This window comes from Podarcis raffonei, chromosome 3 (genome assembly GCF_027172205.1).
Source record: "Podarcis raffonei isolate rPodRaf1 chromosome 3, rPodRaf1.pri, whole genome shotgun sequence".
In the NCBI taxonomy this organism is placed as follows: Eukaryota; Metazoa; Chordata; class Lepidosauria; order Squamata; family Lacertidae; genus Podarcis; species Podarcis raffonei.
In genome coordinates this window covers 106,519,827-106,546,132 of record NC_070604.1, presented here as the reverse complement: position 1 = coordinate 106,546,132, position 26,306 = coordinate 106,519,827, and the positions used below count along the sequence as shown (strand labels likewise).

The 26,306-nt window shown below is 45.1% G+C and overlaps 1 protein-coding gene across 2 annotated transcripts in view; it reads left to right on the top strand.

Moving 5' to 3' along the window:
- The window catches only part of PPP2R5D (protein phosphatase 2 regulatory subunit B'delta), a 59,105-nt gene that overhangs the window by 13,464 nt on the left and 19,335 nt on the right, over positions 1-26,306 (top strand). For both annotated transcript variants that reach the window (XM_053383437.1, XM_053383436.1), the window contains exons 3-9: positions 13,153-13,342; positions 16,538-16,737; positions 17,591-17,701; positions 21,216-21,308; positions 22,626-22,756; positions 23,334-23,393; positions 25,426-25,534. In XM_053383437.1, the coding sequence (XP_053239412.1) occupies positions 13,153-13,342; positions 16,538-16,737; positions 17,591-17,701; positions 21,216-21,308; positions 22,626-22,756; positions 23,334-23,393; positions 25,426-25,534 (894 nt within the window). The remainder of the gene's footprint in view (positions 1-13,152; positions 13,343-16,537; positions 16,738-17,590; positions 17,702-21,215; positions 21,309-22,625; positions 22,757-23,333; positions 23,394-25,425; positions 25,535-26,306) is intronic.

Sequence of the window (26,306 nt, the reverse complement as noted above, 5' to 3'; positions counted from 1 at the left end):
ATCATATCAAGCTCTGTTTGTTCTGACATGTACTGTGGATGGACCATAGCTCTACGGGTAGAGCTCATGCTTTGAGTCCAGACGGCCTCGGGTTCAATCCCTAGGACCCCCAGCTTAAAAAAAAAGAGGCTCATGTAGCAGGTGATGTGCGAAGGATATTTGCCTGACATCTTGGAGAGCTCCTCGCAGCTAGACACCAATGTGATTTTGGGAAGTTTCCTCCAGCACTGCAGGGCAGAGAACTAGCAGCCCTAATAAAGATGCCGGAAGGAACAATTAGAAATGAGCTGCTCCCGTTTGCAAAGAGAGAAGCAGAGGTGGTGATAGAGAAACCTGCAAAGTTCTTTTTCCAGCAACACTAATAAAATTACCTCTCCATATGGCAATGAATTTCAAACACTTGGGGGGCGGGCCCCAGTGTCAAGGGCTGCTCAGAAGTCTACATTAGAAGAGCCCTGCTGGCCAGGTCAGTGGCCTATCTAGGCATGCAATCCTCAGTGTGCCCAGTCAGATGCCTGTGGAAATCCCACATACAGGATATAAGTGCAACAGTGCTCTCCCTTCCAGTAGCTGGTATACAGGGACATGCTGTCTCTAGCCACCAATAGCCTTACCCTCCGTCAGTTTGCCTTTTCGTTGTTTAGTCGTTTAGTTGTATCCGACTCTTTGTGACCCCATGGACCAGAGCACACCAGGCACTCCTGTCTTCCACTACCTCCCGCAGTTTGGTCAAACTCATGCTGGTAGCTTTGAGAACACTGTCCAACCATCTCGTCCTCTGTCGTCCCCTTCTCCTTGTGCCCTCCATCTTCCCAACATCAGGGTCTTTTCCAGGGAGTCTTCTCTTCTCATGAGGTGGCCAAAGTATTGGAGCCTCAGCTTCAGGATCTGTCCTTCCAGTGAGCACTCAGGGCTGATATCCCTCAGAATGGATAGGTTTGATCTTCTTGCAGTCCATGGGACTCTCAAGAGTCTCCTCCAGCACCATAATTCAAAAGCATCAATTCTTCGGCGATCAGCCTTCTTTATGGCCCAGCTCTCACTTCCATACATCACTACTGGGAAAACCATGGCTTTAACTATACGGACCTTTGTTGGTAAGGTGATTGCCACAGGCATCTATCTCTAATAGCCTTACCCTCTGTCAATTTGCCCAGTCCTCTTAAAGTTGCCCATGCAGCAGTGGGTGCCTTGCAGTGTGGCCTTGATGCTTGAGGAAATGAAACCTGCCCCTTAGTCTGAAGCACAGTTGTTGCTCAGAGCGCACGGAGGGGTAATTGCATTGCAGCTGCTTGTTCTCCCGGCTTCAGAAAGAGCATGAGCAGGTTGAAGGAACAGTGAGCAGACTTAAGAGTCATTCCTGGAAATGACAAAGCAGAGGGCACCAAGGCTGCTTAGGATGCTGCCTCAATGCCAAGTCAGACCATTGGTCCATCTAGCTGACTGGCAGCATCTTTCTGGGAATCTCTCACAGCCCTTACCTTGAGATGCCAGGGATTAAACCTGGAGCCTTGTTCATCCAGAGCAGATGCTCATTGGCTGAGCTACAGCCCGGAGGTGCCCGTTGCTGAACCACATCGCTCTAAATGCTTGGATGCTCCCTGCCTTTCAGTAAAACGAAACAGAGCAGCTCCTGTGCTTTCAAGATGCTAGCAGGTCAGGGAGATGGATTCTAGCCTAGACATGCTATGTTGCCCAGATCCTTTGTTGGTTTCCTTTTAGTGGCTTTTGAGTGGATCAGCACTAGGAAAGCTCTCTATTCATTTCCAGGGCAAGCACAACTGAAGAGAATCTCACACAGTGGAAACAAGAACACACACAAACACACACACATTTTAAAAGCAGGTCTAAAAAAGAGTGGTGGATGAAGACCCGAGAGGGGTGTGAGAGAGAACATTGAAAGAGCAAACATCAACATGGCAAAGGCAATTTCAAGACCCAAGTCTTGCAATGCTGGGACCTCAGAAATAAGAGATTTTGTTTAGATGTAAAGTGTGAAAAGGGACTGAGCCTTAAGCGTGGCAGGCCCTGTCCTGTGGAACTCACTGCCAGTAGAGGTTTGGCAGGAACCACCCTTCCATCCAGATTTCTTCTGTTTAGACAGGCCTTTGCAACATGAATTCTCTTTTTTAGCCAATCAGTATTTATTAATGTTTTTATGCTGATTTTATTTTCATGCATTGTACTATTGTCTTGATTTTTTACATATATAAAAGTGTGGATTATAAATATGTAGGTAAATTAAAAGAGAGAGCACTCTTTGCCAGAAGAACAAAGAGATACCCAACTTTACTGAATGGTCAAGCCTTGTAGTTGTCCACAGTGCAGTTTTTACATGTGTGCTAGTTTTTATATGGAAGCAGGGATCATTCAGGTATTTGATCGCTTCTGCAATCTAAGATGTCAAGCAAAAGATGCATTGCGTGGGGCATCTGATTCTTTACCTTAGCTCTAGCTTTCTGTTAAAAAGCTGTGGTTCTTCCATCCCACTAGCCAGGAGTAGGAATGGCCACAGCAGTTCCTTCCCACATAAAGAGGAATGAAGGATTCTGCAAACCTGTTCACTTATAAGACCCTGACAAAAAGAGCAGTCTTTTATCCTGCAATTCTACTGTAGCTACTTTTCATAGAATCATAGAATTGGAAGGGACCCCAAAGGCCATCTAGCTCAACCCCCTGCAATGCAGGGATACCTTTGCCAACCCCAGCTGCTTCCTTCCGACAACTTACCTTGGGATGCTAAATTGTAACGTGAGAAAGAAATCCTAAAAAGAGATATTTTGAACTCTTTTTGAGTTTCAAGTGTTTATTGCTTTGTCATTTTCAGAGTTGGAACAGAAGGCCCAAACTGGATGTGATGCTAAATTCGGCACTCGCTGCTCCCTCTTTATTTTAAAAAAGCAGCCGCTTGGCAGAGATAGGAATTTTCATCAGAACAACAGTGCGTGGGAAGAGGTTAAACCTTTCTTCTTGGCCGCCTTCTCCCCCTCCGACTGCTATTAACCGCAAGAGGGAAGCTCCCATTCATGGAGGATAGGGCTTCTCAATGGCTACTAGCCCCCATGACCAGGTTGTGTCCCCACTTTTGGAAGGCAATGCTTCTTTGAATGCTAGTTGTGGGAATTGCAAGTGGGGAGAGAGTGTTGTTGTGCTAAGGTCCTGCTTTCGGACTTCCCATAGCCATCTGGTTGGCCTCTGAGAGAACAGGTCATTGGACCAGCTGGGCCAGGCAGCCCAACCTGCGGCCCTCCAGATGTTTTGACCTCCAGCTCCCATGATCCCTAGCTAACAGGACCAGTGGTCAGGGATGATGGGAATTGTAGTCCAGAACATCTGGAGGGCCGAAGGCTGGGGATGCCTGAGCTGGTCCATTGGTCTTTTCCAGTGGGGAGTCTTCTTACGTTCCACTGGTGCCAAAAAAACACGTTTCCTTCCATGCTGATGGTAGCAGCCGTGGGAGGCGATTTTTATGGGAAATTTCGGCAGGGAAGGAAAGGTCCTGATGAAAATCATCCCTCCTTGTTGCCTGCTATTAGTGGCTTAAAAAAAATATGCAGCAGCAAGCATCACATATAGTTTAAGTCCAGAGAGAGAGAGAGAGAGAGAGACTCTCTTTTATTTCTTCTTGTCCTCAAAAATTGGGTGGGACAGTGTGCTTGTTTTTTAAGCCAGCAAACTCTGTGCAAGCACGTTTCTGACGAAAGCACAGCAATTCAGTTGCAGGAACTTCCAATAAGGCTGCTTGTTGCCTTTTAAATCTTCTGATCTCCTCTGGGCAAAACAATAAGAGGCTGTTTCTGCTTATTCTGCTGTCGCCAGGTGCTTCTAAACCAGAAATCTTCCAGGGGGGCTCATATTAGTCATTATATTTTGTGGAGGTTTTGTTGAGGTTCGTTTGCGCGTGTATTCTTCTTTTCTTTAAAAAACACTCCCAACTGACAGGCTGATACAACCTTTCTCTCTCTCTCCCTCTTTTTAATATACTCTATTCAAGATTCTGGGGAAGGATGAGCTGAAAAGTGGCACAGGGCCTCTTCAGACTTATAATGAACTGGCTGTGGTGAGATCCTGTTAATATTCAGCAGGCAGCGGGGGTGGGGTGGGGGCTGGCAAGGCGCCCCATGGCCCTTGTAAGAGAAGTGGGGAGCGAGGGCTGGGCAGCAGAAAAAGGGCCATCCATTTCCAAATGTCTTTTGGAGAGCATTGTTTGGTCCAGTTTGCTTCCCACAGTACTTCTCCCCCCCCCCCCCCGTCCAGGGGATGCCTCCCCCATTTCCTATAGCTGCCATCCACAGCCTTTCTCTCTCCCCTCCCCACATCGCGTAGACCTTAAAAATGGTTTTCCTCCTCCCCCGTTGAGGGGAAAGAGGGGCTACACAAACCTGTAAGGAGAGCTTCCTGTTCTTTGAGCCTTTTTTTAAAATGCCATTTTTGAAACGTTTTGAATTAACCTGCTAAGGGTTGGATTTGGGAGGCGAGAAACGAACTTGGAGTGAATCCAGGGGGAAGTTCTGCCAGCCTTGCTAACTTAGCCTGTGTTGGCAAAACGAGGGCAGCATTTAGGAATGGGGTTCTGCTTCACTTTGAGTTATTTTTTCCTCTCTCTCTCTCTCTCTGTCTCTCCTGTTTCTAGGTGTCCTGCAGAATCCTCCCCTCCCCTTTGATATATTTGTTTATACCAGCTCCAGTTTAATCTCCTGCTTTCACATTTGCCAGGGCTCTGGAGAGAGAGGGCTGTGTGTGTGTGTGTGTGTGTGTGTGTGTGCGCGCGCGCATACACACACAGCCATTCCTCATCTAGTTTCGTGTAGCCTTTTAAAAATTAAAATCTCGCTGAGTACAAAGGCAATTGCATCATTGCTTGCACAAAATAATAAAGTGTGCAGCTATAGCCGTATAAAATTCATTCATTCAATTTGTAGTGCTCCCTTCCTCCCAAAGGGTGCATATTGCCACAATACTTTACATTCCAGAGCACAGTGAATCACCATCGTTCCAGAAATGCATTTGGTCGTCCGGTGCAAGCTCTCCTAAAGCGTGTTAACTTGATCATGGTCAGGATTGACCAGTATCTTTGAGCCTATCTGCTTCTTGCAGCACTTGATCAGCCCCGGCCTTGTCCTCAGCAAACAACTCTGATCCATTGGATTTTATCATCCCTGTGTTGATGTCTGGACGATGGACTCTCCCTCCCCTCCAGCTCCTCCTTCCCAGCCTCATTGTTAACGTCTCCATTCATTATTATGCTGCAAATCTATACTTTGCTCGCTTCTTAAATCCTCTTCCCAATGTTACTCTGCCTTGGGCATTGGAACCTCAGGAGGAAGGCGATTTCAAAGCTGGGGGGAAGCTCTCTGTTGAAATCCTGCACTGTGACTAGCTTACCAATCCTTTTGTTGCTTTCCTCTCACTGGCTTTGGGGCGGATCAGCATGGAGAGACTCCTAATTAGCTCTTTGGGAGAGTAAACCCAAAGAGAGTTCGGCTCAAGGAGATAAAAGCAGGTTTCGAAAAGAACAGCGGATGAAGGCCCAAAAGGTGGGGTGGGAAAGAGACCGGTGAAAAGGAAGATCTTAACACAGCGAAGGCAGCAAAGGACTTTGCATTTCAGGCTTTTTGTTAGTGAGGTTACGGTAAGATGCAAAGAATCGTGGAGTCCAGATTTTGCAATTTGGTGTCATGCAGTTTGGCCAGATGTTCAGCTCAAGCCCATGTGTCTGGCTACTGCATTCACAATGCAGTATTCGCAACCCACCAGTCCACCATTTCAGCCTGTTTTGTATGAGAAAGCCTTGCCTAGATTTTGTCTTCTTTCGGATTTGCACCCAGAGTTCTGCCAGGTGGCTGTGCCCAGAGCAAACGGAGAAAGGTTTGACATTTTCCGTGCAAAACTCTTCTGCGACCGGTCTGCTGCTTCATCCACTTCATTATACTGTTGAGGTGACCCACCCTCTGCAAATGTGAAATTATCCTCTTAAGATAACAGGGCACTTATTAACGAGCAGCAAGCATGAATTCAAACACACCCAGGGCTGAGTCACTCATGGCACTAGTCCCCCGCCTTCTAAGCTCGGTGGCTCTCAGCAGAATGAGCAAGCTGTCTCCATTTGGAAGTGCCGTGGTTCTGAACTGACATTGGATGATACGGCAGTTCTGCCTGGAGGCAGGCATTTGATCTGTGATGGCTCATTCACATGTGCATCAAGTGGCGGCTTGCTGCTGTAGATAAGGAGCAGTGAACATGCATGTGTGAGCTAGTCCTTAGTGAAGGGCAGACACTGGTCTTTTTTGGGATTCTGTGAGGGTGTCAGCCTTGCCTGCATTTTTTATTTTTATTTTTAAAAACATTTTTCATTTAATGTGGAGCTGGGGAACCTTTCTCAGTCTCGGGGGGGGGGGGCAGATTGCATTCCCATGGGTCATATGCCCGCGATGGGCATGGCCAGAGGCAGTATTAGTGCATTTTGCGACTGGCACAGGTCCAGTTGTGACCATGTGGAGGTCTCTGAATGTCAGGTTGGCAACAGACACCTCCATCTGACTGGCCCCTCCTGTTTTCTTCAGAAAGTAAGCAGAAGAGCTTATTTATTGCATTTATATCCCATCTTTTCCTCAGGAGTGCATGGTTCACCCCCTCCTCAGATAATCTTTACAATGACCCTGTGAGGTAGGTTAAGAGGCTGTGACTGGCCCAAGGTCAGCCAGTGAGCTTCCCTGGGGATTTGAGCCCCGATGTCCCAGCTCCTAGTCCGACACTCTAAGCCAGGCACCCGCAAACTCAGCCCTCCAGATGTTTTGGGACTACAACTCCCATGATCCCTAGCTAGCAGGACCAGTGGTCAGGGATGATGGGAATTGTAGTCCCAAAACATCTGGAGGACCGAGTTTGGGGGTGCCTGCTCTAAGCGCTATACCACTCTGGCTTCCTAAAGTCCTTCTGCTATGGGGCAGCTATATGAATTAAGTAGGTAAATAAATATGGGGAAAGCAAAATGTCCCTTAGAGAAGGATCTGAAATATATTCCTTGAAGCTTGAACTTGCTTTATTCTGGATTTTATTTTGTGTTTTAATGTGCTGTAAACAGCTTTGGTATTTTTTTCTTAAAAAAATAAAGCTGTATAGAAATGAATAGCAATAATAAATTAAATTGCAAAAAAGGTGCCTAGACCAGGGTTCAAAATTAGCAGGGCGCCAGGTGCATTTTGCACCTAAAGATTCTCTGTTTGCGATCACCTCAAAAAGTCTGGGTGCAATTTTTTGTGCCTGGCTGACACTCAATGTTTGTGCTTTGAAGCCTCGAAGTATATGTTAAGGAGAGACAATATGTTAAAGAATTTAACAATTAAGAAGAGTTTGGATTAAAGAGTAGAGTGTTTTGAAAACTGAAGTATGGTACCAATATTGCTATTGTAAACATGCTTATCAAAATAATAAATAAAGTATTGTGTCCCCCACAATGGCGCTCATAGCCCAAGTCCCAGAAGCCATTTGGCTCCTAGCTTTTCTATCCCAGTTTCTAACCCTGGCCTAGACATTCCGTTGTGGTGACTGCAACCTAGGTTTAAGGTGCCATTCAGTGGTGATTAGCTTATATATCTTGAGTTTCTAACATTGACCAGAGGCAAAACTTGGGCAGAGCTGTGAATCTTAACCTTTTGTACAGTACAGTGGTACCTCGGGTTACAGACGCTTCAGGTTACAGACTCTGCTAACCCAGAAATAGTACCTCGGGTTAAGAATTTTGCTTCAGGATGAGAACAGAAATCATGCGGCGGCAATGGGAGACCTCATTAGCTAAAGTGGTACCTTAGGTTAAGAACAGTTTCAGGTTAAGAACGGACCTCCAGAACGAATTAAGTTCTTAACCTGAGGTACCACCGTAGACCACATTTCAGCCATGCAGAAGTCAAGAGTTTTTGGTACCCACACACCTGTCTCTCCATCCAGGTGAGCAAGAGTCATTATCACAGTTCAAGAGCAGCTTACAGGCAGGCAAAAGCACTCATGGAGGCTGGCGGCATAGGGCTGGTGAGATGTGTGGTCTGAGAAGAGGTATGTAGCCTAGGCAGAGTCCTGAAAGCCACAGAGAGAGTTCTGGAGCTCCAGAGTTGGCCCTCCAGTCCTGAGAGTTCTGCATCCCTGATTTAATGAATGAATGTGTTACGGTAAAAGAAAAAGGGGGGGGGGAATCAATGTAAACGGCAACGGAGCCTCTTAAAGGAGAGAGCCCAGGCAAATGGAAAAATAGGGCCCTGTGTTAAAAATGTATAGGGTTTCTTTTCCATTTTAACAGCTACGCCTTACGGACCTCACTGTGAAATAATGGCAAGGTAATCAATGGCTGGAACAGTTTCTGAAAGGTCTTGCAGGAAGAAGAAAAAAGCCTACATTTTGTTTGTATGTGTGCCCTAGGAGTCTTCAAAAGAAATAAAGGAAAGTCAAGCTAGCATGATGCGTTCCAGGTTTCTTTTCTCCTAGGAGGTAGTTTTTTGGGGAAGCGTTGTGGGGCTGAAGAGTACATCCCAAGCCTTAGGTTCACCTCCAAGAGGCGGTTTAGGTTTAACACTGCCTGTATCCTGATTTGCAGGATGAGTGCAAGCCACAGGTTTCGGGTTTTGTTCGAGCAGTGCAGTGGTACCTCTGGTTGCGAACGGGATCCGTTCCGGAGGCCCGTTCACAACATGAAAAGAACGCAACCCGCAGTGGCGCGTCTGCGCACACGCGGGTTGCGATTCGCCGCGTCTGCGCAAGCACGTGATGTCATTTTGTGCTTCTGCGCATGCGCGAGTGGTGAAACCCGGAAATAACCCTTTCCGGTACTTCCAGGTCGCCGCGTGACGTAACCTGAAAGAACGTAACATGAAGCAGACGTAACATGAGGTATGACTGTATTATAAAACCACTGAGAGAAGATAGAATTATGGAATTTGATATAGAGTTTGAAGGATATGATTGGGTGGCCATCTGTCACGGATGCTTTAGTTAAGATTCCTGCATTTCAGGGGGCTGGACTAGATGCCCCGGGGGGGTCTCTTTCAACTTTACAATTCCCTGATACTGTGATTCCTCAAGGCAGGATTGGAGGGAGCGAATTGACACATGTGAAGGGGGAGAAGGAAGCACACAAGTAACATAGCTTCTCACTGCTCATTGAGATCATGGTTTGGCATTACATTTGAACTGCCCATAGGTTTCTGTATGGCAGGTATGGGGAACCTGTGCCCCCCCCCCAGCTCTCAGCATCTTTGTCCATTGCCCATGCAGGCTGAGGCCGATGAGAGTTGCCTGGATTCCACTTTATTACTGTTTAGGCATCAAGTTAAGACACCCCCTCAAGCATTTGAATGGTTTTCGTTGAATAGAAGCTGGAAGCTTTTGATTGCTGTTTCCCTAGCTGTTTTATTTTTTGGGTTGCGCTGATTATGTTGTTTGTTTTATTGCTCTTAACTGGTTTGTTTTATTGCTTTGTTTAAAATTACATTGAAAACTATGCTGGGATAAAATGTTACCTAGGGTTGTATACGAACGTGTTAAATGCTTATCATAAGTCGTAAGTAGCAGTTTACAGGTACCGTGCCGTACAACGGAATGAACTGTAACAGGGATAACCCACATCATTTGACGAGAGATAATCAAATGTGACAATATTGGGCAGTGATTCTTAGATACTGTGTTTACAGTAGGTCCTTCCAGTAGGATATAATTGTTGCTTTACAAATTGCACCAAGAGTTGTATCCAAAAATTTTTAGTCCAAGCAGACCTAGTGAAATAAATGAACACAAGTGATTTGGGTTTGTTAATTTCTTTTTTTTATATATAATTTTTTATTAAAGGGTGTTTTTTTTTATAACAACAAAAACAATACAATACAATACAATACAATAAACACAACAAACAAACAAAAAAAACAAGTACAATTTCAGATCTTATTTTCTTATACCTTACTTCTCCGACTTCCTCATGCCTCCCTTTTCTGTATTCCAATTTCTAATCGTTTATTCAGCAAATCTTCCCTTATTTTAACTTAGTTTGATCTTACTTGTTCTCCTTATCTTATCCATTACCAATAGTAACCATTTATTTTCTAATCCAACATCATTTTAACTTTCATTAATTTTATAATATTTCTTTAAATAGTCCTTAAATTTTTTCCATTCTTCTTCCGCTGCTTCTCTTCCCTGGTTTCGAATTCTGCTCGTCATCTCTGCCAGGCCCATGTAGTCAATCACCTTCATCTGCCATTCTTCCAGGGTGGGTAGATCTTGTGTCTTCCAGTACTTTGCAATGAGTATTCTTGCCGCTGTTGTAGCATACATAAAAAAAGTTATATCCGTCTTTAACACCCCTTGGCCGACAATACCCAAGAGAAAGGCCTCTGGTTTCTTAGGGAAGGTATATTTAAATACCTTTTTCAGTTCATTATAGATCATTTCCCAGAATGCCTTAATCTTCGGGCACGTCCACCAGAGGTGAACGAATGTGCCTTCCTTTTCCTTACATTTCCAACATTTATTGTCAGGCAAATGGTAAATCTTTGCAAGCTTGACTGGGGTTATGTACCACCTATAGATCATCTTCATAATATTTTCTCTTAAGGCATTACATGCCGTAAATTTCATCCCGGTGGTCCACAACTTCTCCCAGTCAGCAAACATAATGTTATGACCAATGTCCTGAGCCCATTTAATCATACTTGATTTAACCGTTTCATCCTGTGTATTCCATTTCAGCAGCAAATTATACATTTTTTACAAATTTCTAGTGCTGGATTCTAACAGTTCAGTCTCCAATTTTGATTTTTCCACCTGGAAGCCAATTTTACTGTCCATTTTAAACACTTCATTTATTTGATGATAGTGAAGCCAATCTCTCACTTTCCCTTTTAATTTCTCAAAACTCTGCAATCTCAATCTGTCCCCTTCCTTTTCCAAAATTTCCCAATATCTTGGCCATTTAGACTCCATATTTAACTTTTTAACTGCCTTAGCTTCCATTGGCGACAACCACCTTGGGGTTTTGTTTTCCAACAAATCTTTATATCTAGTCCAGACATTAAGTAGTGCTTTTCTGACAATATGGTTTTTAAAACCTTTGTGTGCTTTAACCTTGTCATACCACAAATATGCATGCCACCCAAAGGTATTGTTAAAACCTTCTAGATCCAAGATATCTGTATTCTCAAGAAGTAGCCAGTCTCTTAGCCAGCAGAATGCTGCCGCTTCATAGTAAAGTTTAAAGTCTGGCAGGGCAAATCCCCCCCTTTCCTTTGCATCCGTTAATATCTTAAATTTTATTCTGGGCTTCTTGCCCTGCCAGACAAATTTAGATATATCTTTTTGCCACTTCTTGAAACAATCCGTCTTATCCATTATTTGCAATGCTTGGAACAAAAACAACATTCTTGGCAATACATTCATTTTTATAGCCGCAATTCGACCTAACAAGGAAAGCTTCAAATTTGACCAAATCTCCAGATCTTTTTTCACTTCTGTCCAAGTTTTTTCATAATTATCTTTAAATAAATTCACATTCTTAGCTGTCATGTTTACCCCCAAATATTTCACTTTTTTAACCACAGTTAACCCTGTCACATTCTGAAACCTTTCTTTTTCAAACAATGTTAGATTTTTCTCCAATACCTTAGTCTTTAATTTATTCAATTTGAATCCTGCCACTTGACCAAACTCTTGAATTAGTTCCAAAACTCTTTTCGTACTAGCTTCTGGCTCTTGTAGTGTAAGTACCAGGTCATCTGCAAATGCTCTCAATTTATATTGTTTAGCTCCGACCTGAACCCCTTTAACCAACTGGTCCTTCCTAATCATATTTAGCAAAACCTCCAGGACCGATATAAAAAGTAGTGGAGAGATAGGTCACCCCTGACGTGTCCCTTTTTCAATCTTGAACTCTTCTGTAACCACATTATTTACAATTAATTTTGCTTTCTGTTCAGAATATATTGCACCTATACCATTTTCAAACCCTTGACCTACCCCCATCCCCCGGAGGTTCTTCAGCATAAAGCTCCAAGAAATATTGTCAAAGGCTTTCTCGGCATCCACAAATATCAAAACTGCCTTAGTGTTTATATTCACTTCCAACTTTTCCAAAATGTCAATTATATTCCTTACATTATCCGACAAGTGCCTTATCGGGAGAAAGCCCGCTTGGTCCCCATGAATCTCCTCCATCAAAACTCTTTTCAGTCTCTTTGCTAAAATATCAGCAAAGATTTTATAATCCACATTTAATAACGAGATGGGTCGGTAGTTCTTAAGTTGGGTCTTTTCAGTCTCTGTCTTTGGTATAAGTGTGATATAAGCCTCCCTCCACGTATCTGGTGCCCTTCTCCCTTCCATAATTTCATGGGTTTGTTAATTTCTATGGGCCTACTATTAACTAAAACTTAATTGGATACACTTTTTTTTAAAAAAAAACCACAAGATACGATACAATAATCTTTATTGTCATTGTCCCATACAGAACAACGAAATTTAAAAAGAATATGTACATAAGACATTCAAAACCAACAAGCCAGCTATCCCAGCTATCCCAACCTGGTTAGCCCCCTAAAATCTCTGATATCCCATTTTTAAAATACAATATACTCCCACATAGACTCCTTACACTGCATTTATAACCAAAATTTGGATAGAAACTGTTTCTCAGACGGCTAGTCCTAGTCTTTATAACCCTGTACCTTCTTCCAGAAGGCAGAAGCTGAAAGAGATCATTTCCAGGGTGTGCACTATCCTGCACTATCTTTGCAGCTTTCTTATAGCACCGAAGTAATATAAACTTGGGTGCATAGTTTATTTATTTATTTATTTTTATTTTTACATTTCTTACCCCACCTATTCTCCCAAGTCGCTCAAGGCGGCATACACAATTATCACGGTTCCCGTTCTTTCTCTTGACAACCCTACGAGGTAGACTAGGCTGAGAGATAGTGACCGTCCCGAGGTCATCCCTCGGACTTGATGGACAAGTGGTGACTCGAACCCTGGTCTCCCAAGATCGCACCTGACGCTCTAACCAACACAGCGCACCGACTCTTTTATCTACAGCAAACCACTTAACTACTTACAGGAGCGTTGATGTCAAGTTAGCACTTAACCATTTATTGTTTGTGTACCTCCTTTTCTCTTCAGGTCCAGCAGCAGCAGCAGCAGCAGCAGACCTCGAATAAGCGACCCAGCAACAGCACCCCCCCACCAACCCAGCTGAATAAGATCAAGTATTCAGGGGGACCCCAGATTGTAAAGAAGGAGCGGCGGCAGAGCTCCTCCCGCTTCAACTTAAGCAAAAACCGGGAACTCCAGAAGCTCCCTGCCCTTAAAGGTGAGAAGGAGTTGTAAAGTTAAAGGTAAAGGGACCATTAGGTCCTGTCCCGGACGACTCTGGGGTTGCGGCGCTCATCTGGCTTTACTGGCCGAGGGAGCCGGCGTACAGCTTCCAGGTCATGTGGCCAGTATGACTAAGTGAACCAGAGCAGTGAAACGCCGTTTACCTTCCCACTGGAGTGGTACCTATTTATCTACTTGAACTTTGATGTGCTTTCCAACTGCTAGGTTGGCAGGAGCAGGGACCGAGCAACGGGAGCTCACCCCGTCGCGGGGATTCGAACCACCAACCTTGCGATCGGCAAGCCCTGGGCTCAGTAGTTTAGACCACAGCGCCACCCGTGTCTCTAACAGACCTAGTCATGCTTTAATTCCTCCATCAACCCACGGTGTCCTACAGAGACACTCTTTTAAGTTAGGCTACCATATTTCACAGTGAACATGCTTACAACAGCAGTAGTGTGATTCTGTTGCTGCTTGGCATCCATATGGGCAGAAAGCCATTCAGTAGAAATACTTACCCAAAGAAAGGAGTCCACCACGTTCCGAGACTTTCAGAACAGCCCGTACCCTTTCTGCTGTTAATCAAAATCACCTAATGCCTACCAGGCAGCGGCTAGTTAGCCTGCGTGACACCCGGGAAGGTTTCTACAGGTAGAAACAGGACTGATTCAGCTGTGAGTCATGCTGGTTTAAGCAGCTGCAGTGCTGAAAGGAAAGCAACTCCTGAGTCTGGGGAAGGCATCACGCTGCATGACAGTGCTAAGGAACACCACCGCAGTTATTCTCCCTTCAGGTGAGGGGAAGAGCCAGGAGATTCTGCCATCATGTTGCAGATTCAGCAGCAAGGAAGCCCAGCTCTCGTACTTGGAATCAAGTCATGGAAAGGAAGTAGCTTTGCATATTGAGAAGTCAGAAAGTGGAGAGCATGAAGGACACAGATACTGGATATTGGCAAACCTGGGTGTATCTGGCATATTTATGTTGCCTTCACACAGTGTTGGAAACCCAGGTATATAATCTAATTGCCAAATGGCACCTTAAACCCAGGTTATGGTTGCTACAATGGAATGTCTGGGTTCCATTTTCCCCTGGTGAAGTTGATGATGATGATTATTCGTTTCATACCTATACTGCTTTATATTTTAAAGCAGCTTGCAACACATTAAAACATCAAATAAATCAATGCAGAATAAAACAAATTCAAGCTTTAAGGAAATCTGAAGTAATCCATTTATGGAAGGTGGCTTTCCCCAAAGCATCATAATTTGACATCTTCCAGCTTGAATTGGGCAGGTTTAACTTAGCATTGCCTCTCTACTGTCCTTCTTGCTTCAAACACTTTGGGGTGCTTTTTTTTTTGCCTCTCCACACTGTGCAGATCTCTCTCACTACATTCCAGGACATTGCGCTACATTACAAATGGTGTGTCATGGGATTGCACTTCATGGAAGGATCATAAGTTCGTGTACCCAAAATATTTAGAGGAATTAAAAGACCTGAATTAGATACTCTGCTGCATCTCAAATGTAATAAAAGAAAGCTTTGAATCCTTGGTTAAGTGCAGGAATAGGCTCCGGAGGAAGGATTTGAAGGATATGGAAGGAGGGAAGACTGCTCAAGGCGCAGGGAGTGGAATGGCAAAGACGGCCCCTTGGCTGGTTGCTGTTGAAAACAGTACAGTGGTGCCTCGCAAGACGAAAAGAATCCGTTCCGCGATTCTCTTCGTCTAGCGGTTTTTTCGTCTTGCGAAGCAAGCCCATTGACAGCTTAGCGGATTAGCGCTACAGCGGTCTAGCGGCTTTTCGCGATCAGCTGTTAAGCGGCTTATCAGCGGAACAGCTGATAAGCAGCATAGCGGCTTAGGAAAAGGGGAAAAAAAGCGGAAAAACCCACGGGGACTCGCAAGATTTTTTCGTCTTGCGAAGCAATCCCATAGGGAAATTCGTTTTGCGAAGCGCCTCCAAAATGGAAAACCCTTTCGTCTAGCGGGTTTTCCGTCTTGCGAGGCGTTCGTCTTGCGGGGCACCACTGTATTGTAGATTACGGTAGATAAATCTTTGGTCTGATCCAACAGAACACTTCTTATGTTAGTGGAAAAAATGTGTGTGTGTGTGTGTGTAGAAATGTCCAAAGTACTTCATGCATGTTACCTCTGTAGTTGTTACAACAGCCTTGCGAGGTAGGTCATTGTCATCGTAATACCATATTACAGGATTGGGAGAGGCTGGGGTTGAGAGAGAGAGAGAGAGAGAGAGAGAGAGAGAGAGAGAGAGAGCGCAGGTTGCTTGAGGTCCGCCAGTGGTTCATAGCAAAGGTGCATTGAAAACTTGGAGCTGCTGCTCATTATTTTACTTACTCCAGTCTCTCTCAGTGAGCATGCGCAGAGCAGAAGGACCATAAAGAGAGGCAAGAGAAAAGAGGCAAGAGAAAGGATAGCAATCCATCCCATTTTGATGTCAGGTGCTCCAAGTACTTCTTCACACACAGCACGGTGTGGAAGCCGCTCCTGCAGAATTAGACAAATTAATGGAGGGTAAGGCTATCAGCGGGGACGCGGGTGGCGCTGTGGGTTAAACCACAGAGCCTAGGATTTGCCGATCAGAAGGTCGGCGGTTTGAATCCCCGTGACGGGGTGAGCTCCTGTTTCTCGGTCTCTGCTCCTGCCAACCTAGCAGTTCGAAAGCACGTCAAAGTGCAAGTAGATAAATAGGTACCACTCTGGCGGGAAGGTAAACGGCATTTCCGTGCGCTGCTCTGGTTCTCCAGAAGCAGCTTAGTCATGCTGGCCACATGACCCAGAAGCTGTACACCGGCTCCCTCAGCCAGAAAAGCAAGATGAGTGCCGCAACCCCAGAGTCAGCCACGATTGGACCTAATGGTCAGGGGTCCTTTTACCCTTTACCTTTAAGGCTATCAGTGACTACTAGCCACAAAGACACTTGTTCCATCTCCACTGTTGAAGCCAGCGTGCCTCAGAATGCCAGTTTCTAGCAATCACCAATGAGGGCACTACTTTTGCACTTGGTTGTGGGTTTCATGTAAGCATCCGATTGGCTACCGTGAGAATAGGATGCTGGAGTAGGCGGGCCTTTTGCCAGCTGCCAGGCCCTTCCTTGGTCCTTAGGCTCAGCTTATGAGCTGCAGTGGAAAAAGAGGACTCCCCTTTTTTGCCCTCCCTCTCTCTCCTCAGATGCACCTCCTCACGAACGGGAAGAACTCTTTATACAGAAGCTGCGGCAATGCTGCGTCCTCTTTGACTTTGTCTCTGACCCGCTCAGTGACTTGAAGTTCAAAGAGGTGAAGCGAGCGGGCCTCAACGAGATGGTGGAATACATCACACACAACCGGGATGTTGTCACAGAGGCCATTTACCCCGAAGCTGTTATCATGGTAAGGGCCGAGCTTATGGCTGGGTTGTGCTTCGGGCGGCGACATCTCTTAAACACTCCAAAGTCAAGAAAGGCGTGTTCTGTACTTCCAGGCTGAAAGGGGTTAATAGTGTGAGAGGTTGTGGGTACCAAAATGTGCACGGGATGCAGAGTGGGATTCTGTACAAAGCTCGTCATTTCGATAGGTGTTATACAAAATGTGTTGGGTACGTGGCCCTTCTGATAAAGCGGCACTGCGTTAAACTTGTGATCACCATCTGAGGTCCTCCTTCTTTGTGTGCCTCCTCCATCAGAGGCCCTGAAGATGGCAACATACGAACAGGCCTTTTCTGTTGTGGCTCCCTGTTTGTGGAATGTTCTCCCCAGGGAGGCTCGCCTGGTGCCTTCACTACATATCTTTAGGCACCCGGCGAAAACATTTCTCTTCTCCCAGACCTTTGGCTAATTAAACAATCTTTGGACCGTTTGAACTTTATGGGTGGTATTGTTTTGTTTGTTAACTATGTTATATATACAGTGGTACCTCGGGTTACAAACGCTTCAGGTTACATACGCTTCAGGTTACAGACTCCACTAACCCAGAAATATTACCTCGGGTTAAGAACTTTGCTTCAGGATGAGAACAGAAATTGTGCAGCGGCAGCGCAGCGGCAGCAGGAGTTCCCATTAGCTAAAGTGGTGCTTCAGGTTAAGAATAGTTTCAGGTTAAGAACAGACATCCAGAACGAATTAAGTTCTTAACCCGAGGTACCACTGTAGTTGTGTTTTTTAATATTGTAAATACATTAATAAACAATAATGGCAATAATTTCTCAACTTTGCCAAACTTCTCAACTTCCTTATCGTATCTTCAGTTTTCAGTAAATCTCTTCCGTACGCTTCCCCCGTCGTCCAATCCTACGGGAGCAGAATTTGACCCTGAGGAAGATGAACCTACGCTAGAAGCTGCTTGGCCACACCTCCAGGTAATACTATATAAAATTTGGTCGCACCCGGACCCTGTAATCGTCATCTGAGTCGCTTCCCCTTGCACTCCCCTCCATGGAAGGTCAGAGCATGGCAACACGAGAAACGGCCTTTTCAGTGGTGGCTCCCCTCTTGTGGAATGCTCTTCCTAGGGAGACACACCTGGCACCATCATAATTTACCTCGAGCTGCTACACAAAATCCTTTCCCCCCCTTATGCCCAGGCCTTTGACTTGTAATTATATGCAGCCTCCATCAGTGGGTGGGTTGCTTTAGTCCTGTCTTTTTAAAATGCGAGCGAGTTTTAGATTTTTCAATTTTGTTTTTATGCTTCTTTAATGTATGTGTCGCTTACTTATTATTGTGGATCTGCTTGAGTTCCACTTGTAAAAAAGGAAAAAAGTGACTAGTAAATTTAATAAATAATCATAATTTAAATCTTGCTTTTCGTACATGATGGAACTCAAGGCTTCTAGCAAAGTTCCTAGTCGGTCTCCTACGCAGGACAGATTACAGCCACTCACCTCTGCCCTCAGCTGCACCATATTCATTTACACCCTGCCCTGCTTGGTCTCTTTCTCGGGTCGATGGAGAACCAGTGACTAGCTTATATGTGAAATGAGCAGCTACTTGGCATAAGCTCCTAGGATCTGAAAGAGGGAGCAGGAGAGAGCATGCTGATTTTTCCCCAGACAGAGGAGTTTGGATTTGATATCCCGCTTTATCACTACCCAAAGGAGTCTCAAAGCGGCTAACATTCTCCTTTCCCTTCCTCCCCCACAACAAACACTCTGTGAGGTGAGTGGGGCTGAGAGACTTCAGAGAAGTGTGACTAGCCCAGCAGCTGCGTGTGGAGGAGCGGGGAATCGAACCCAGTTCACCAGATTACGAGTCCACTGCTCTTAACCACTACACCACACTGGCTCTAAGTTCAAAGTGGTTTTCCTCCACCAGCCATTGTTGTTTAAACATTTTGTGGCTAGGAGGTGGGGCCCATGGAGGTTACTGCCTCTGAGATGTCCTGGTCACCTTGGCTTTTGCTAGGGCTGGAGCTCAGTGCTGGAGCAATGTTTTGCATGCAAAAGGTCCCAGGCGGAACCCCCAGCAGCTGCAAATAAGTCTGTGGAAGACTCTCGCCTGAAACTCTGGAGAGGAGCAGCCAGCTGGTGCTGCGCTCGATGGACCAAGGTTTAGCATAAGGCAACTTCTTTTTTTTTAATAAACATTTTTATTGAACAAATTTAACAAATCAAATTATAAATCAATATAACCAATTAAATCCCCCCTTTCCCTCCTCCCTCCCTCTCCCACTCTCCAAAGACTTCCCTCAGCTCCCCTCTCTGATTTGCTTATACATGTTATTCTCTGCATGTTGTAAAATTGTACATATCATTGCCTTATCTATCATACGTTCTACTAATAAATTTGTGGATGTTTATTCAAAACCTGCCCAGGAGTCCAAATCCTTTTGTTGTTTTTTTGGATAGTTTGTAAAAAGTTCCCATTCTTCCTTGAAGTCACGGTTGTCCTCACGTAGTTTACTTTGCCAACTCTGCATAGCTCATCCATTTTTCCTGCCATTGTTCTTTCGTTGGGATTTCCTCATTCTTCCATCCTTGTGCTAGCAAGACTCTTGCCGCTGTTGTAGCGTACATGAATAAGTTCTTTGCTTTTTCTTGGCAGGTCTTGTCCTAAAATCCCTAACAAAAATGCTTCTGGTTTTTTTTTTACAAATGTCATTTTGAACATTTTTTTCAATTCGTTATATTTCATCTCCCAATTTTTTTTAACTTCTCTACATTCCCACCACATATGATACAAAGTACCTTCTTTTTCTTTACATTTCCAACATGTATCTGACCTGGTTTTCTATACATTATTGCCATTTTTACTGGTGTGATATACCATCTATACATCATTTTCATATAATTTTCTTTCAAAAGAGAACAGTCTGTAAATTTCAAGTCTACCTTCCACAGCTTTTCCCAGTCCTCAAATTGTATATTATGTCCTCTATCTTGTACCCATTTAATAATAACTGATTTGATCTCCTCGTCTTTCATTTCCCATTCTAACAGAATACTATATGCTTTCTTCAACAACAAGTTGGTGCTGGGCTCAAAGGACCAAGGTTTAGCATAAGGCAACTTCTTAAGCTCCTACGCAGTATAAAACAAAAAAATTTTTTTCCTTCCAGTAGCACCTTAAAGACCAACTAAGTTAGTTCTTGGTATGAGCTTTCGTGTGCATGCACACTTCTTCAGATACACTGAAACAGAAGTTGCCAGATCCTTCTATATAGTGAGAAGGTGGGGAGGGGTATTACTCGGAAGGGTGGTGGGAATGGGTGATTGGCAGATAGCTGTGATGAGCCTGTTGACGACTCTTAACGACTGCAATAGGTCTTACAGGAAAAAGCAAGGGGTGAGAAGGTGAAAAATGGCTTTGTCATGTATAATGAGATAAGAATCCAATGTCTTTGTTCAGACCAGGTCTCTCCATGGTATCTGAAGAAGTGTGCATGCACACAAAAGCTCATACCAAGAACTAACTTAGTTGGTCTTTAAGGTGCTACTGGAAGGGAAAAAATTTTTTGTTTTGACTATGGCAGACCAACACGGCTACCTTTCTGTAACTGGTCCTACGCAGTATGTTGATGAGACTTGAAACAGAATTATAGAGTTGGAAGGGACCACGAGGGTCATTTAGTCCATCCCCCGCCCCGCAATTTTGCCCAACAACAACCCTGAGATTAATAAGAGTCTCATCTTCTACCAACTGAGCTATCCCAGGAGCACATTTGCTTCCAAATAAACCTGCATGGGTCCCACTGTTGGTCCCTTTGTATTGCTGTGGAAGGGCCTCTCCAACCAGCAGAATAATGTAGGTCTTTAATCACTGAATTAGGCTCCTGTTGAGATGAATTGTCTGCATTTCTGCAGTCTTCTTTCTCAGAGGTCCTGTGACACGACTGTTCTCCCGCTGGCAGGGGAAATAAAGATAAAAGCTTCCTCTAGAGACATCATTTTGGCTCCTCTTTCCTGTGCCAATCTGCTCTTGCATCTCTCTGATATTATGTACTTCCTTTCTTTTTATTTAGCTTTCGCAAGCCACGGAGAATCTTTTCCCATTCTGTCCTGTCTCCCATTCTGTCATCTCCTTTATCATTTAGAAGGACTGTCAAGCTAAAGCCATTCAATTCTTTAAAAAAAGAAAGAAAAGAAAGCATTCCTCTTTCCATTCTGGAAATTATTTTCAGTTTCTGCTACAATCTATTAACTGGCAGGGATGAGGCCACACCCAAACCCAATGGATAATCTGTTCAATTTTTATTGTTGTCAGTGGGCTTTAACTGTTCTTCAAATAGGTTTGACCATTTTTTGTGGTTTAACTGGCTGAAGGGGCACAACTTCTGCATCTCTGTATTTGCAGCAGGTACACAATACGAATAACCAGTCTTATACTTACAAATAATCCTTTTCCTGTTTCCCCCCCTCCCCCCTCCCTTCTTAGCTGGTTTATGAATTCTTTCTGAGGTTCCTGGAATCCCCAGACTTCCAACCAAACATAGCCAAGAAATATATTGACCAGAAGTTTGTATTGTCAGTAAGTAATTTCAGCTTCCTCCTAACTTGGCATTTATTTCAAAGGATTTCTAAACGGCTTAATATTTAAAAATGGCATGGGAGCCGCCGGTCAGGACAGGATAGAGAAGAGGTGGAGCCAACAGGTGACCTTGGGGAGGGATCCAGTTGGCTGGGCAATTTCTCCCCAGGTTGGGGGAACCCATACTAGAAGCAAAACAGTGTAATAGAAACAGAAAATTGGTAATGGCAGGATCCAGTCTCATGGGTCAGGGGGGGAAAGGGAACAAAGAGATACGGTTGGTACCCAGTTCACTCATTCCGTTACCACAAGGATTTATCTTTGTGCGGTGGAACTTACCTCCCCTGCACGCACCCACACGCCCTGCGCCCTTCCCCAGAAATCTGCTCTGGAGGGTTGGGGGAGGAGCCCCTAGACCAGATTTACTGGGTGGGGTACACTGGCAGGTGAGGAGATAATCCTTGCACTGATGGAACACTGACTTTAATTCTGTTGATTTCCACTCTCAGTCCGCCATCTTGATTCAAAATGGCATCCAGTTGCATCCAAGCCTAAACAAAAAAAAACCCTGCTGGCTGATTTCATCAACCATCACACCAAATTTGGTTATGATACCCTTGGAGGTGTCTGAATGCATAGTGAACAAATACTTGATTGCAGGATATGTGTGTGTGTGTGTGTGTGTGTGTGTGTGTACTTATATGTATGTACACACACACACACACACACATTATATTATATTATATTATATTATGTGATCACCTCTTGCTATATTACCTATGTATTAACAGATGCTTTTCTCCAAATTCCACCATTTCATGAGGTACCGTATATGGCAATACCGGAGAGAGCCTTCTCTGTAGTGGTGTCTCAGTCTAAGTCATACTTGGGGTAGACCTATTGAAATTAACGCCCATTTATTTCAGCGGAGTTACTCTCTGAGTATGAGTTGATCTCCTTTGAGTCTAGGGGCAGAGAATCATTCTGGCTTCACGGGTCGGATCCTTATCAGGACCTGCCACGCCTGCAAAATTTGATAGTTTGGGGCAGGGCAATCAGCTGGCATCACAAATGACATTAGGGCATTTAGTGCTTTGCAGTCCCAAAGTCAAGACTTCAAAGCACTAGCAGGCAGCAAAAGAAGCCCCCCCTTTTTGTTCCAGCAGCTATTTCACTGCAAACGGTTGCTGAAATGAAGGGAAAAGCATGGACGAAGCCCCAGTGCCCCTCCTTTGCTCCAGCAGAAGGTGGGGTGGGGAGAATCTGTTAGTGCTGGATTTGAGTGCCCAAGAGAGTGATTAAATCCTCCATCCACAGCTGCTGGACCTGTTTGACAGTGAAGATCCCAGAGAGCGGGACTTTCTGAAGACTATTTTGCATAGGATTTATGGGAAATTCTTGGGCCTCCGAGCGTATATAAGGCGGCAGATCAACAACATATTTTACAGGTAAATACAGTCCTAATTTGAGCGGTTGCACTGCATTTCCTTGGAGTTTCATGTAGTCCTCTTAACTCCAACAATGATTAGATAAATAGATGGAAGACCTACGAGTGACTGAGAACAGGAACAGGGAACCTGCAAACCTCCAGATGTTGTCGGATGACCCCTCCCAGCATCCTCAGTCATTGGCCGTGCTGGCTGGGGAGTTTCTGATTCACAAGGCTGCAGGGAAGATTGGGTGTTATGGTACCTGATGGCAGGATCAGGGCAAGCATCTCAGGGCCCATTGCAAACCTCTCCTTCCCTGTCGCTCCTATTTGCCGCACCCTGTCTGCGCCATGCTTTCCCCCAGTCGTTGGAATTCCTTGTCCAGAAACATCCAGACCTATTTGCCTTCCCCACTTTAGAAAGCAGAACACAGCGACTAAATCTATGCAGATGTGCTCCTTATGGCTACAAATTTCTTGCTCCCCACCAGGGACAGAATGTGGAGCATTTTTATTTTGGGGGTGGAGAGCACAAGCCTCTGTTCCCGTGTAGCCAGCCTGTGTTTTCTACTTGACACTTGCTTCTCTCTACTCAGGTTTATTTATGAGACAGAACACCATAACGGAATTGCAGAACTGCTAGAGATTTTAGGGAGGTAAGGGGTACACCTTTCTCTTTATTATTCCCTCCCTGTTCTGTAGGGGGCTCCTTGGCAGGAACAATAATAATATTTTTATTATTTATATGCCGCTCATCTGATAGGGTTAACCAGCCACTCTGGGCAGCTCCCAACAAAATATCAAAAACACAAGAAAACATCAGCCATTAAAAACTTCCCTATGCAGGGCTGCCTTTGGAAGTTTTCTAAAAAGTCATATGGTTAGTTATCTCCTTGACATCTAATGGGAGGGGGTTCCACAGGGTGGAAGGGATGCGGGTGGTGCTGTGGTCTAAACCACTGAACCTCTTGGGCATGCCGATGGGAAGGTTGGCGGTTCGAATCCCTGCAACGGGGTGAGCTCCCGTTGCTCTGTCCCAGCTCCTCCCAACCTAGCAGTTCGAAAGCACGCCAGTGCAAGTACCGTATTTTTCGCTCTATAGGACGCATCCAACCATAGGATGCACCTTGTTTTAGAGGGGGAGAACAAGGGGAAAAAATTCTCCCCCTCTCTGCTCAGCACCCCTTCAGCGAAGCGGCAGGAGAAACGGAGCCCCTTCCATTTCTCCTCCCGCTTGGCTGAAGGGGCGCTGGGCAGCTCTCCCTCTCTGCTGAAGCCAGGAGTCTTGCTCTCCTGGCTTCAGCAAAAGGAACCCAAAGCCTTCGGAGTGCAGCGCGAGTTCCCGCTGCGCACCGACCCCTCTCGGTCTGCAGGCTTCAGCAAAAGCAACGCGAAGCCTCTGGAGCACGGAAGGAGCGCTCCCTCTGCGCTTCGGAGGCTTCGCATTGCTATCGCTGAAGCCAAGGAGCCTGCATTCGTTCCATAGGACGCACACACATTTCCCCTTCTTTTTTGGAGGGGAAAAAGTGCGTCCTATAGAGTGAAAAATACGGTAGATAAATAGGTACCGCTGCGGCAGGAAGGTAAACAGCATTTCCATGCGCTCTGGCTCCTGTCACAGTGTTCCGTTGTGCCAGAAGCAGTTTAGGCACTCTGGTCACATGACCCGGAAAGCTGTCTGTGGACAAATGCCAGCTCCCTTGGCCTGAAAAGCGAGATGAGCACTGCAACCCCATAGTCGCCTTTGACTGGACTTAATCCTCCAGGGGTTTTTTACCTTTTACCACAGGGCGGCTGCCACTACTGAGGAAGCCCTCTGCCTGGTTCCCTATAACTTCACTTCTCGCAGTGGGGGAACTGCCAGAAGGCCCTCGGAGGTGGACCTCAGTGTCTGGGCTGGATGGTGTGGGTAGACACACTCCTTCAGGTATACAGGGTCGAGACTGTTTAGGGCTTTAAAGGTCCTAATTGTAGGGCTTTAAAGGTCCTAATTGAATTGTGCTCGGAAATGTGCTAGAAGCCAATATGAATCCTTTTGGACAGGTGTTATATGGTCCCGGCAGCCGCTCCCAGTCACCAGTCTAGCTGCCGCATTCTGGATTAGCTGTAGTTTTCAAGTCACCTTCCAAGGTAGCCCCACGTAGAGCATGTTGCAATAGTCCAAGTGGGAGATAACCAGGACATGTACCACTCTGGTGAGACAATGCACAGCAGGTAGGGTGTCAGTTGGCATACCAGATGGGGCTGGTAGACAGCCACCTTGGACACAGAATTAACCTGTGCTTCTATGGTCAGCTGTCAGTCCAAAATGACCCGCAGGCTTCTCACCTGGTCTTTTAGCGGCACAGTTACCCTATTCAGGACCAGGGAGTCCCCCACAGCTGCCTGTCCCCCAGAGACAGTACTTCTGTCTTACCAGGATTTAGCCTCAATAGGTGATTGCTAGCTAGGCCGTCAAGTGAAATTTACACACACACGTACACACATTTCTGCTTAAGAGTTTTTCAAGAAAGCATGGTATGAACCCTGCAGCTGAGTCCCTGGGAGCATTGCAGATGTTTCCTGCAGGATATCCTGACGATGAGGCACAACAGCAAGGCGGGGAGGCTGGGAACTGCTCTGTGCACATGCAAACATGCACAGACGGTGCGAGTCTTGGATGTTTACTATTCTCTCCCTTCTCCTCAGTATAATCAATGGATTTGCTTTGCCCCTGAAGGAAGAGCACAAGATGTTCCTCATCCGGGTCTTGCTGCCGTTGCACAAAGTGAAATCTCTGAGCGTCTACCACCCCCAGGTAAGAAGCACGTTCAGTCAACGTGTGTTGTGCTCGCTATAAAATGACAGGCAGGTTTAAGACCCGAAGAGGTGCCCTGCTGGATGACGTCAAAGGCCCATCTAGTCCAGCGTCCTATTCAGTAGCAGCACTCTCTCTACTTGGGTTCCCCAGCAGCTGGTATTGAGAGATTTTTCTGTCTCTGAACCTGGGGTTGGCATACAGACATATCAATCATAGTGATAAACCCATGAATTTGTAGTATTTTAAAATATATATATTTTAAAATACAATTGTATCCGGCCTTTCATCCATCACAGAACCCACAGCGACACGTACTTGTGGTCTTCCATACAGTTAGTGACCTAACACAGGTCTGCTTAGCTTCTGCAAGGTGGCAGACAAGTATGAATTTTATTATTTCGGTCACAGACCAGCTCCAGCCCACATACAATATCAAGGAAGTCATAAAACACAATAGGGATACATTTGAACTTTCAATTAGGTATAACAGGGACAATACAGATATAGCAACAGTTAAATAATATATAAATTAAAACTTAGTCACTAACATATAACCTAAAATTATCATTTAAGGCCTTAATCATTATGATAGCACAGTTTGTTCTCTTAAGTTTTATGGCAGTCACACAGAATTTGGCTACCCTTAACGTGATCTCAGGATCCTTGTCCTCTACCAGGGATTTTAGACATTGAAGTTCGGATTCATTTGGAGATTTTTGCATAGCAGGGGTAATAAATACCGAGCGTATATCCCCGTAGAAACAGCAGT